Source organism: Leptopilina heterotoma, unplaced genomic scaffold (genome assembly GCF_015476425.1).
Source record: "Leptopilina heterotoma isolate Lh14 unplaced genomic scaffold, ASM1547642v1 Lhet_14, whole genome shotgun sequence".
Lineage (NCBI taxonomy): Eukaryota > Metazoa > Arthropoda > Insecta > Hymenoptera > Figitidae > Leptopilina > Leptopilina heterotoma.
The window spans coordinates 3,344,018-3,358,543 of record NW_025110859.1 but is presented as its reverse complement, the minus strand read 5'-3'; the positions used below and the strand labels follow the sequence as shown (position 1 = coordinate 3,358,543).

General features: G+C 20.5%; 1 protein-coding gene across 2 annotated transcripts; it reads left to right on the top strand.

The window, feature by feature from the left end:
- Positions 1-84: 84 nt before the first annotated feature.
- Positions 85-9,984, top strand: LOC122498035 (uncharacterized protein PFC0810c-like). Of its 2 annotated transcripts, none has more exons than XM_043605529.1 (8): positions 85-350; positions 666-833; positions 922-1,039; positions 1,155-1,287; positions 1,368-1,455; positions 4,988-5,312; positions 5,387-6,902; positions 9,567-9,984. In XM_043605529.1, exons 2-8 carry the CDS (start codon positions 709-711, stop codon positions 9,575-9,577), a joined length of 2,316 nt encoding a protein of 771 aa, XP_043461464.1. In that variant the 5' UTR covers positions 85-350; positions 666-708; the 3' UTR covers positions 9,578-9,984. The 2 variants fall into 2 exon arrangements, with proteins under 2 accessions (XP_043461464.1, XP_043461465.1); XM_043605530.1 differs by lacking the exon at positions 85-350 and adding an exon at positions 379-587.
- The last annotated feature ends 4,542 nt before the right edge of the window (positions 9,985-14,526 follow it).

The window sequence follows — 14,526 nt, the reverse complement described above, 5'->3', positions numbered from 1 at the left end:
TGTCACTAGACACGTCACATATATATATTTCCCATTAATCCAGGGACGACGATAGAAAAAGAAAATTTCAACTTATTTTTGCAATATTTTTTTCTATTTAAATTCGACATTATTATCACTTTAATAAGTTTTACTCGTTTTACTATATTTATTCCAACTAAATTAAGAATAAACTTTTTAATAATATTAAGGTTAGAAAAATTCTAATATTAACCCTGGTGACCCGGGTTTTTTTAATTAACACTACGTTACATATATTTCTGACAATAAGAAAATGCTCCTCCGTTAAAATAGTCACTTGAAAAAAACTTAGTTTTTTCAAAATCAAATCAAACTAAACACATTTTCCCGTAAGTAATCATTGCAAACGTATGGAGAAAATATAAATTATTCTAAAATATCTTTCTTTGATTTTTATCTAGTGATTATAATGTAATTTCGAAGTATAATCAAATTTTGAGGTTTTTGGCCATTAAGTTTTCTAACCTCAAAATTAGAGAAGGCGTTCAAAGCCTTATTATTGATATTATATTTCATATTTTTCTCAATTATTTAGACTAAACGTATACTTTAACTGTTTGTGAATTGTAAGAGATCTTAGTGAAATTATAATTTAATTAGTTAATTGAAATTATTTTTCACGTCACTTAATTCACTTTTTTCAGGTTTTATGTTCTCGAGGCACGATTGAAAAAATAATGTAACACTATGAATAATTCAGATGAAGATGAATATTTTACATGGCTTGATAAATTCGCCTCTCTTTTAAAAGGAGTTACTGAAAATATAAATAATGATGCTTCATTTGGTCATCTTCTCAATGTTTATGAAGAGTAAATATCTTTAAGTAAACTGATTTAATATTGAATTTAAATGAAATGTTTGAAAATGTTTTACTAATATTATTATTATTTATGCCAGGATCATTTCTAGAGAATATTCCACGTGCTTTCATGATAAAGTTAAAGCAGTTATGTTGAAAAATCATATCAAGAAGACTTTAAATTTCTTCCATTTTTATTGGCGAAACTATAAAGAGGTATAGAATCATTTAACTTTTTAAAATTGTGATATTTTGACAAAAATTATATTCTAATATTTGTGTTTAAATTTGTATTTTATAATTCAAGTCTCTTTCTTCTTTTATATTTTAGACAGTCAGCGATCGTTATTTGTATTTAAATAAAATGACTGATATACTTAAAGTATACTTAGATCTACAAGTTGAAATAAATTGCAAACTTGTTAATTCTTCTGATATCATCACCGCTCTATGTCTCTATTTAGGTAATATTAACTTTTTACAAGAATTTTTTACTTCATTGAAATAAATTTTAATCGATGGAAATTATTTTCAATAACTTTAGATAACTCAGAGGAGCATATTTTCAAAATTCTACTAAAGGGCAAATATGAGACGGAAGAATTAAAGAAACTTTATTGTCCTATATTCGCGTAAGTTATTTCAATTATATATTTATTTAATTATTTAAATTATCTTCTATCTTCTTCTATATTAATAATTTATATTAAATAATCGTTGTTATTCCTGTAATTTGTTCGCAGTTTGAAGTTAGTTGCAGTTTACTTTTTTGCTTCCTAACTTTTTAAAAAATTTAAAAATTTTTTAAATTAATGTACTGAAAATCATTGAATTCTTGTGAAGTATTTATAAAAAAAATTTGAAAATAATTGAATTCATTTCAAGAATTTTATCAATCAGGATTGCCACAAGTCAAGGAATTCAGGGAAAAGTCAGGGATTTTTATTAAAAGTACTGGAAAAAATTTAATTTTTAGAATTTATAAGAAAATTTTGAATTTTGGTGCCTTTTTTGTTTGCCTCAAAAACTATTAAATTGACAAGAATTCTAATACAAACCCTTCAATTTTTTCTATTTTTGACAATAATTTCTTTTTAAATAACTTCATTCTTGAAGAACTATCAGAAAATTATTATTTAGAAATTATTTAATCAATAATTTTACTTAAAAATTTCAAAATTAATTGGATTTCAAAAGAGTTGCGTTTACAATCTTCATAAATAGATGAACTTCAAAGGTTTAAATTTTAAATTTTAGAAAATATCAATTTTTAATAAATTTAAATAGAAATTTTAAGAACAACTGATTACAGAAATTCAATTACTTTTGAAAGTGATAAACTTTTTTTTGTTTTAATTTTTGTTTCTTCGAAACAATTCAATTATTTTCGTAAAAAATAAAATTCTTCGAAGCAAATCAATTATTTAAATAATTATAATAAAATTCTTCCCAAAAATTCAATTCTTCTCAAAAAATAATCATTTTCACAGGAATTCAATTATTTAAAAAAAAATTTTTGTTCTTTGTCAAATTTCAATTATATTCAATTTTTTAATGAAATTTCTAGATAAAATTTTATTATTTTTAAAAGCTTTTAAAAATTCTGAAAAATTCAATTATTTAAAATAATTTGAATAAAATTCTTCACAAAAAATTAATTAATTTCATTTTTTTTCCGGAATTCAATTATTTTCACAAATAAAATTCTTCACAGGAATTCAATTCTTTAAAAAATTTGTTAATAAAATTCTTTGAAAGAATTCAATTATTTTCATACAATTTTAAATAAAATGATAGAAAATTGCATTTATTCTTATACAATTTTTTTTAAATTCGCCGAAAGAATTTAATTATTATTAAAAATTTTGATAAACTTCTTCAATAAAAATTCAATTTTAAGAAATATGCAATGATTGAATAAATTATTTATTTTTGCATTTAAATAATTGAGTTCTCGGGAAATTTTCTAATAAAAATTAATTAAAAAATGAATTTCATTAAAATTTTTAAATTATAATTCAATATTAAAAGCATTATAGCGTGAACTTTTGAAAATAATTGATTTTTGAAAAGGGCTAAAATTAAAATCTTTTGAAAATTTGAATTTATAGTTACAATATTTTTATGATATAAAATAATAATTTTATCACTCTGTTATCTTAAATTTATTATAAAACATGAGGAAATCGATTACTCCGAATCGAAGACTCGGAATGGTCGATTTAATAATTAAATATTTATTTAAAAAAGAAGTTTTTATGTTCTTCAGGTTCAGGGAAAAAGTGAAAATTTTATCTGGAAATCAGGGAAAAGTCAGGGAAAAACAAAATTAAAATTTTGTAGCAACCCTGATAAATATTTTTTCAATAATTGAATAATTCTTTCGAGAAAATGTAATTAAAATTGTATTGAAAATAATTTAATTCTTGGAAAGATTTTTATTAAAATTCTTTACAAAAAGTCAATTTATAAACAGTAAAAATCTTCGTAAAAAATTCAATTACTTTTATATAAATAATAAAATTCTTATCAGGATTTCACTTATTTGCAATACAATTTTAATTGCTTTTTTTTCGAAAATTTTAATTATTTTTAAAAATCTTGTGAAAATTCTCCGAGAAAATTCAATTATTTTTTAAAATAATTGAATTTTTTATAGGAGTTCAATTATTTAAAAAACTTTTAATAAAATTCAATTCAAGAATTGAATTATTTTCATAAATAATGAAATTTTCGCTGGAATTCAATTATTTTAAAAATACAATTTTAATTGAATTCCTAGGAAAATTAAGTTATTATTAAACATTTTTTTTTAAATTCTTCGAAAGAGTTCAAAAACATTAATAAATAGTAAACTTTTCACAGGAATTCAATTATTTTATATACAATTTTAATAAAATTCTTCTAAAAAAAATCCACTTATTTTTTTAAATTTCGCAAAAATTCAATTATTTGTAGAAATAATAAATTTTTTCGCAGGGATTCAATTATTTAAAAATGTTTTAATAAAATCCTATTCAAGAATTCAATTATTTTCAGAAATAATTAAATTGTCGATGTATCTACTGAAAAGCATCGAATTCTTGTAATATAAAAAAAAATTGAAAATAATTGAAATTTACAAAGAATTTTATTAAAAACTTTTAAAACAATTGAATTGTATAGAAAAATTTTATAACAATTTATAAAAATAATTCAACCTGTTAGAGAAATTTGATTAAAATTATCTTGAATATAATTGAATTTTTTCCTAGAAATTTTATTAAAATTGTATTGAAAATAATTGAATTTCTCAAAAGAATTTTACAATTTACAAAAATAATTGAATTTTTAGTAAAACTCTTTAAAATAATTGATTTTAAATAATATTTTTATTTGTATTCTTTCGAGAAATTTTATTAAAATTGTATTGAAAATAATTAAATTTTTCCGAAACATTTTATTATTTATGAAAATAAATTTAATTCCTTTGTAGAATTTTATTATTTATGAAAAAAATTTAATTCCTTTGTAGAATTTTATTATTAATGGAAATATTTTAATTCTTGCAAAGAATTTTATTATTTATGAAAATAATTAAATTCTTACGGAGGATTTTACAATTTATTAAAAGAATTGAATTGTTTCGATGAATTTTATCTAAATTTTTGAAAATAATTGAATTTTTTGAAAGAATTTTATTAAAAATTTTGAAAATAAAGATTTTTTTAAAAGAATTTCATCAAAATTGTTGAAAATAATTTAATTTATATTAAAATTCTTGTAATTTATCGAATTTAATTAATATTTTTAAAAATAATTGTATTCTTTCGAGAAATTTTATTAAAATTGCATTGAAAATAATTGAATTGCTCTAAAGAATTTTATTATTTATGAGAAATATGAAATTCTTGCGAAAAATTTTATTAAAATTTTTGAATAATAATAAACAAGAATATTTAATATTATTTAATGTACTTAATGAGTTAATTCTTTAAATTTTAAATCTGTAATCATTCAAAAATTAATGTTTATTCTTGAAAATATAAAATTTATTAATTTACAAAATAATAATAATAAATGGAACACCGCGTTCCGCGCGCTGGCGCGCATATCATTTGCTAGTGTATTTATAATTATTAGTATTAATTAAATAATAAATTACGAAATATATTTTGATTTTAGAAAATTCCTGTCGAATTTCGAAAATACCGAAGAGTCAATAAAAGATTTTACCTACATCCGATATTTACTGGCATTTAAATTATGGGAAAGAATTGTTGACAATTCAGATGAGCAGTTAAAAATTAAAAACATGGCCCAACAAAAGTTGGGCTTTCTAATGCCACAAATGGATTTGGAATTATTGAACATTATTTCAAAATCTCCAAATGGACACATGAATGCCACATGGTGGCTAATGAAGTACAGTTTGGTTGGTTTGCAAAAGATATGCAATGACTTTTTGGAACTCGAGGAGAAAATTCATTCATTTTGTGATGTCGAAAAGGTATGTATTTCACTTTTTGTTTCTATTTTCAATTGAAAATTTATAATAGAAAAAAAAACATTCAAAATTTACAGTTTGACGTGAAAAATTCCCTCGAAGAAAAATTATCACCAGTGAAGAAAAAAATGAAACGTACAGTGCCAAAATTAAAAAAGAATCAATTACTATTAATTGATTTAACAAATGATAATGATGAAATAAAAGAAATTATCACCAATAAAGAAAAGCCAATAAAAAGATCAATATGCATTGATTTAACAAGTGATAATGTCGATTTAAAGGAAATTACAAAGAAGCAAAGGCTAATAAAGAGACCGCAGTGGTTGAATGAAATCAAAATACAAAAGACAAATTTAAAGAATAAATCCAAAAAATCACAATCAATCACAAAGCGGATAAAGATATCAGAGAAAGATACAAGTAGTAATGAAAATTGCGAAATGATTGACGATAATAATAGTGAGAATATTCACCAAAAATCTGATGTTACCTTCAATAATTCTAATGAAATTAATTCAGATCTTGTTAATGCGAGCACGATCTTAATTAACGATAGTTATAATGAAAAATCTAGTGATTCCCATCATGATGTTGTTGACAGTAGTACAACATTTGTAAATTCAGTCTGTGATCATTTTAATTCTAGTGTACTTGTTCCTGAACTTGAAAAGAATGATTTTAACGATTTTTGGAGATCAACAACATTCGAAGATTATCTCTCAGAATCTACATCGTGCATTGAAACTGATTCATATAAAACATTCCAAGAAGAAATTTCCAATGAACAATTTTTCGGCGAACCATCAAATCTAATAAATGAAAATCAATTATTTGAAAAAAATTTATTATTGAGAGAAATTTTAAATTATTCCTCAAGTAAATTTTTTCCTTCCGACGTGAATTTTTTAAAGAAAACTGAAAAAATTACTGATAAAACAGAAAATGATAAAAATAATATGAATCAAGTTTCAAGTTCACTCAAATTCTTTTATTCCACAGAGCAGGAAATAAATCCCAATCTTCTAAAGAACACAAAAGAGAGTGCAGAATTTGTAGAAATCGGTGACAAAAATGATATGAATGAAGTTTCAAGTTCGTTGAATAAATTCTTTTCTTCCAATGATCAAGGAATATGTTCAAATCTTAATCTAAAGAAAGCAGAAGAATGTAAAGAATTTGAGGAAAATAAAATTGACATCGATAATAAAAATGATTTGAACGAAGTTTCAAGTTCGCCGGATAAATTTTTTTATTCCACCGATCAAGGAATAAATCCAAATCTTCTTTTTTTGAAAAAAATCGAAGAATTAAATGACAGTGAGAGAGAATTTATGGAAAATAAAATTGACATCAGTGAAGATTTTGAAGAAAATGAAGAATTTTTTGACAGTAACGATATGAATGAGCAAAATGAAGTTTCTAGTACATCGTCATCACATTATAAAAAGTCATATATTCGGAGTTATTTAAAAGAAGTAAAATCAAATATTTCATTTGATTTGGAACAATTTGTTCAGCAGTTACTACCGTTTAAGAAAAGATATCTTCAAGGAGGAATTCATGAAAATGGTTTGAGTTTATTCAACAAAGGTAAATCAGCAATTTACTTAGAGGATATTTTTTTCGTTAAATTTTTTCTTTGCTAAAATTTTTCTTTTCTTCGAATTTTTTAATTACTATTTTAATTTAAATAAAATATATTTAAATTAACTACTTACATCTATAAATACACATAAAGAGTATCGAAAATTTTATAAGCAATTTCAAGATTTAAAAGGAGCCAACCTATCGTGTTGGTGTCGATACAACAATGAAGATCAACAACCGAAGATATTTTTCAAATCAAATTGAATATTTTTGATAAAAAAAATGGTTGGGATACAGTTTTTCCAATTATTTATAATTTCTAAAACTTTTTTTCTAATAATGGTAATTTTCTAAAAATCTTTTTTCTAATGAAGGTGATTTTCTAATTTTCTATCTTCTAATAAAAGTCATTTTCTAAAAATTTCTTTTTCTAATAAAGGTAATTTTCAAATTTTTTTTCTAACAATATCAGGATTGCCACGCTTTTGCTCTTTTCAAATTCCCTGACTTTTCCAGGTTTTCCAGGTTAAAAAATGGATTTTTTCCAGGTTTTTAATACGAAAATTATTCCAAAATATCAATAACTTTATTTTTAAATAAATATTAAATCATTATTACTTTTTTATAGAAATTAAAATTTTCAAAAATTATTTTCATCATTACGATTATTCATTTCTAGAATTTTCAACTAAAATTCTTCTTTAGGTCAATTTTTGTTTTAATAATTTTTGAAAAAATTCTTTGACAATTTTCAAATTCTTTTGTTTACAATTTAATTTTATGAAATTTCGATTATTCTGACATTCCTCAATAAAATATATTAGAAATTAAAAACTTTAAATAATTAAAAAGAATTAATTCTACATAATTCTTAATTAAAACATATTTATTAGAAAATTCTACAAGTATTCAATTATTTGACTACAAAAATAAATAATTAAATGTTTCTTAAAATTGAATTTTCACACAGAATTTCTTCAACAAAATTTTTAAGTTATTTAATTCTGTTGAAAAATTTTAATAAAATTTTTAAGGATAATTATCATTTTTCGAGAAATTTGATGAAAATTGTATTAAAAATAATTGAAATTCTGCCAAAAATTTTATTATAATTTTTGAAAATAATTGAATTTTGAATAGGAATTATTTTTTTTATAAAGATAATTGAAATTTTGACAAGAATTTTTGTAAATTTTTTAACATAATTGAATTTTTGCAAAGAATTATAATACTTTTGGAAATAATTAAATTCTTGAAACGAATTTTATTAAAAATTTTTTTTTTATAATTGAATTTTTTTGTGAAATTTTATTAAAATAGTAGACATTGAAAATAATTGAATTTTTCCAAATTTATGAAATTAATTAAATTTCTACGAAGAATTTTATGAAATATTATTTTGAAAAAAATTTTATTGTTACAAAGAATTTCATTATTTATGAAACTAATTCAATTTTTTGAAGAAATTTAATTCAAAATCTATTGAAAATAATACTTAAATTGTAATATAAATAAATTATAGCAAAATTTTTTATAGTAATTGAATTTCTTTGCCGAATTTTAATAAAATTTTTAAGAATAATTACATTTTTCGAGGAATTTCATTAAAATTGTATTAAAAATTAAAAATAATTGAAAGTCTGCGATGAGTTTTATTATGTATTTATGAAAATAATTGAATACCTGTAAAAAATGTTATTATTTATGAAAATCATTGAATAATAATTTATGAAATAATTTGTAAATATTATTAAAAAATAAAATTTATGAAAATTTTTTAATTCTTAAAAAAAAATACTTGAGATTTTGTTAAAAAATTGTAAAAAAGAAAATAGAAATTATGGAAATTTTTAAATAATCTAGTTAAAAATCGTAATTAACAAATATAAATTAAAGGGATTTTTTCCTAATGATATTTAAATTTTTTTAAAATAATGTTTTATAAATATATTGATTTTGAAAGTTTCGGTATAAAAATGATGCAAATTATTATTTCTTTTTTTTTCAAAGAAGAACAGAATTTTGTTAAAAAAATTGTGATAAGAAATAGGAATTTATAAAAATTTTTCTTCTTTTTCAAAAAGAAACTCATAATTTTGTGAACAGAATATTGTGATTGAGAAGCAGGAAATATGTAAAATAATTTCTATTTCCTAATCTCAACTTTTTAACAATTTTCTAACTTTTATCAAAATTGTAGAATTTCACAAATTTCAGGAAAATGAATATTAGAAATCATAACTTTTTAGAAAAACTTTTTTTAGAAATCAAAACTTATTAGAAAAACTTTTTTTTAGAAAACAGATTTTTCCTTAGAAATCACTTTTTTTAGACAAGAAAAAGTTTCAATACATAGTAATTGTGTTAAAAATTAAATATTTGTATTTAAACAACTAATTTTCAAAGAGAGAAAGAAAGGGATTTGCATTTAGGAAAATATATTAAATTTTCACCAAGTTCAAAGCCGAAAAGCACGAACTGTAAATAATATTGACTATTTTTGAAACTATTATTAAAATCAAAGAATCTGTGATAGATTATTAAATATAATTAAATAAGTACTTCACTGAATTTATATTCCGCGAGTAATTAATTTATGATCACTATTTATTGCTTCTGATTTCAATTTTAATTTTTTAGAAATAATTCAGTGTTTTGTTTTAATAGCGGATCTCTGACATCGATTCAAAAGAAATATGAAGAAACAGTCACCTGTGTGGAAGATCAAGTTTCAAAATCAACATCTCTTCTAAATTTTACATGATTTTACTCATTCACTTGAAAATTGTAGATGAGCAACAAAATTCTCCACACTATGATCAACATTCGTGAAGAAGGTATATTTTATTTTCTAATTCTCTGAATGTACTTAATAAGAACCAAAATTTTTTTTTTTAAAGCTAATTTATTACGATATCGAAATGTTAAACAATCGATAAAATTCAGGATTTGTAAATTTCATTTACAAATCAATATTTTAAGCATGTATACGAGTCTTCATCTTACAGGGATTTTGTCAGAATTTATTTTACCATTATTGACAAATAATTTTTAAGACTGTTATAAACTTTAAATACTATTTTATCCAAGATTTTTTTTTTTAAGCTCGAATCTAACTTTGTCATTCCAATATTGTTTAGTTTGGAAAAATTAGAATTTATTCTATTTTTAATAATTTTACGAATGAAAATAATTTTTTTTTTACTTTCCTGAGAAAAGTTATTGATAGATTATTTTATATGTGCCAATTCATAATTTAAGATAGCAGTATTAAATCTACAGGAAAAAAATAGAATCTAGAATTTGTTGTTAGAAAACAATGTCTTGTGTCATATTTTATTATTTAATCGTGTGTTTGAATCAAACAATTTGAAATCCAAGTAATTTGCAAATTTAATTTATAAATTTAATTTAAGAAATTTAAATTTAACAATCAAAATTTTAATTGAGTAGAAATTCGGGTTTATTTATTTATTTAGCCTCATTATAGGATAAATATAGGAGTTTTCGTGTTAAGCGTTCAAACAAGTGTGACCTGTAAAATATATTATACTCAAGCTCATAAAGAGATTAATTAGTGATAGACATATAGCCTATTATACTTATATTTTGAAAAATGTACCGAAAGCTAATTGCTACTTCCAAATATATTTAAAAATAATATTCTAGTTATTGAGAAAGAAAAATTCCAATTTTACCATTTTTAATGTAGACTTTCACTCATAAGTAAATTCCGCGAGAAATATTAAATTCAACACCAATTAAATAGTATTCAAGTAATTTTACACTTTTTAACGATATTTAATTATAAATTGTTATACACAGTTTTCCAATTTTTTTTCTACTAATTATAAAAATTATCCGTAAATATTTAAGAAAAAAAAATATATGTAATGTAATCGATATTAAAATAGAAACTTCGATTTACTATTTACAAAGCTTTATAATTTGTATACGAATTTGTTTCAGTATTAATTATTAATTATTAATTATTTTTCTACGATTGACGAAATGTTAATTTTTTTTAAAAATTTAATTTAACTTTTTTTTAAACTAGTTTTTTTTCTACTGATTTTAAGGAAATTTTTTGCATAAAAATAATTTTTGTTTGTTTTGAATTATTATTCTAATTTTAACTAGAATTAAGTCAAGTATTTTGAAACGCATTAGTACAAAATATATTAAAAAGTAAAATAAGATAACGTGATATAAAAGGAAATATATCCAGAAAATCCGTACAATTAAATTTTTCAAAAAAAAAGGAAATACAAAATATGGTTAAATACAATATATTAAAAAATTTAATAAAATTGCAAATGGAATATTTCCAATTTATATTACAAAAATACCAGATAGCTTTAGATTTAAGAATAAGCTTTTTTTTTGGTAATTAATATTATTTACGAGTGTTTTTAATGTATAACGGTTTATTACTTATTGTTGTAAAATTACTATATTGTCAAACTTTTATATTTGCATACGAAATGAGTACACATATATATCATTAGATCAGAAATATTATAAAGAAAAAGAAAGTAATTTAGAAAATGAAAAAAAAAAAAAATTTGTAGCGAGCAACATTTAATCGATATGTATAAGTCCCGATTGTTTTATTTAATTAATTATAATAAAAATTAATTCGATTATTTTTTACAATTTTTTTTTATACTCTGGAAAATTAATTACTGTGAAAAATATTATTTTTTTACGTCAATATTGGTATTTGATAAGTTAAGAAAAAATGTTTTGTAATTTTTATTTACATTCTAGTGCAGAGGTAGAAACTGAATTCTAACAATTATAGATTGTGTACTATAATTTTATTTCACTTTGCTGTACAACATTACTGAGACTGAAAAAATAAACAGTTTTCAATTAATGATTTTGTTGTTATATACCTACAGAAAAAAAATTAACGATCAAATATTTTTATTTCGGTATAAAAAAAGGGAGGAATAAATAAATAAAAGTTACACATCACTGGAAGATTTAAAACAAAAAAATTCCTAATTAACTCACTTAGTTTGATAGAAAAATTTCATTAATTGGAATTTTCTAATTCTTCTTCTTTTTTTTCGTAATATAATATTTTATTTCCCAAATTTCAATTTTCATATTTCAATTTTCTTTAAAGAGAATGAAAAATAAAATTTTAAAGATTTTAAAGAGAATAATAAAGGAAATAAAATTCGAATATAAAATAATTTATTCGAATAAATTGTTATTATTTCGTTAGACCTATTTTATTTCCCAAATTATTTCAATTTTTTCGAAGAGAAGAATAAAATTCGAATTAATTTCATTTATATTTCATAATGCTTAATATTTTATTTTCCAAAATTATTTTCAATTTTTTTTTTTTAAGAGAATGAAAATAAATTTTTTTAAAGAGGAAATAAAAATTGAAAATTTTATTTATATTTCGTAATTTCTTAATATTTTACTATTCAACTTATTTCAATTTTCTTAAAGAGAAAAATAAAATGCAATGAAGAAAATAAAATTGGAATAAATTTCGTAAATTCCTGATATTTTATTCCCCGAATTATTTCAATTTTTTCGAAGAGAAAAATAAAATATAATATAAAGAAAATAAAATTCGAATTTTTATTTTCTTTGATCTGTTCTAATTCTATATTCAATAACGAAACAATTTTCTAATATTGATGTGTCTATTAAAATATTAATAAATTAATATAAAAAATTTTAATTTCATTTAATCAGGGTTGCAACAAATATTTAATTTTATTTTTCCCTGACTTTTCCCTGATTTCCAAACAAAATTTTCACTTTTTCCCTGACCCTAAAGAATATTTTAATTCACTCCAAAAATTATTAGATACTCAAAAAATACATTTATTTGCAAATTTCTTTAATTGTAAAATTATTCGAAAACATCAATAACTTCTTTTTTAAATAAACATTTAATCATTATTATTTTTCTGTAGGAATTAAAACTCTTCAAAACATTCAAAATTCAAACCTTTTTGAAATTCAACAACTTATAAGAATATTATTACAAAACATCGAAGACTCGGCGTGATCGCCTTCTTTATGTTTTGTAATAATTTAAATTACCATAAAACTTTTCAAAAAAAGTTAATTATTTATAAAAATTCTAATAAAATCCTTTGCAAGAATTCAATTATTTTTCCAAGTCATAAAATTTCTCACAAAAATTCAGTTATTTAAAAAAATAAATAATTTATTGAATAATTTAATGTTTGTTAAAATTGAATTCTCATAAAGAATTTTATCAACAATTTTTTAAATAATTGAATTCATTTGACAAATTTTAATACAATTTTTAAGAATAATTACATTTTTCAAGGAATTCCATTAAAATTGTATCAAAAATAATTTAAATCCTGCGATGAGTTTTATTATTTATAAAAATAATTAAAATTTTCCTAAGAATTTTATTAAAATTTTTCTAAAATAATTGAATTTCGGAGAAGAATTTTATTATTTATAAAGATACTTAAAATTTTGACAATAATTTTTGTTAACATAATTGAATTTTTGTGAAGAATTTTATTATTTATATAAATAATTGAATTCTTGCAACAAATTTTATTCAAGTTTATAAAAATAATTGAATTTCGGTGAAGAATTTTATTACTTATAAAAATAATTTAATTCTTGAAAAGAGCATTGTTAAATTTTTTTCTTAAATAATTGAATTCTTGCGACGAATTTTATAAAAATCTTTTTAAATAATTGATATTTTTCGAAAATTTTTATGAAATTTTGTATTTTAAATAATTGAATTCCTGTGAAAATTTTATTACTTATGAAAATAATTTAATTATTTCGAAAAAATTAATTACAAATTTTGTAAATAATTTAATTCTTGTGAAATTTTCCAAGAATTTTATTAAAAATATTAAAACTAATTGAATTTCAGAGAAGAATTTGAAACTTTGACGAGAATTTTTAAAAAATTTTGAAAATAATTGAATTTCTGGAATCATTTTTAACTTTTCTAAATTCAATTTTTTTATTATTTTTAATTACATTTCTTCTATAAATCTAGTATTTATAAAAATTGTAAAAATTATTCTCTTAATAATTTCTAAATAATAATTTTTTGATAGTTCTTCAAGAATTAAGTTATTTAAAAAGAAATTATTGTCAAAATTAGAAAAAATTGAAGGGTTTGTATTAGAATTCTTGTCAATTTCATAGTTTATGAGGCAAACAAAAAAACATCAAAATTCAGAGTTTTCTAATGAATTTTAAAAATTCAATTTTTTCCAGTACTTTTACTAAAAATCCCTGACTTTTCCCTGATTTCCTTAACCAATTTTACTTTCCCTGACTTTTTCCTGAATTCCCTGACTTGTGGCAACCCTGTTAATTTAATAATTTCGATTTTTGAAAATCAAATTTTATGAAATAATTTATTTTTATCAAATTTCCATTAGAATTTAACAATCTTAAATGAAAAATAAGTAAAAAAAAAAGAAAAAAACGTCTAAGAGCATCTAAAGGAAACTTTAAATTTGAGTAATAAATTTATTTCACTTTCCATTTGTAACTTCGCAACTCTGATCGAACAGCAGTTACAGTGCTGGAATTCTACAGAGTACAATGTAATAATTAATAATAATAATAATAATAATAA

Coding starts and splice junctions, on each gene's coding strand:
- LOC122498035 (XM_043605529.1), top strand. CDS start 709: ATGAATAATTCAGATGAAGATGAATATTTTACATGGCTTGATAAATTC. Junction 1,288..1,367: donor CGCTCTATGTCTCTATTTAG/GTAATATTAACT, acceptor CAATAACTTTAG/ATAACTCAGAGGAGCATATT. Junction 5,313..5,386: donor CATTTTGTGATGTCGAAAAG/GTATGTATTTCA, acceptor CAAAATTTACAG/TTTGACGTGAAAAATTCCCT.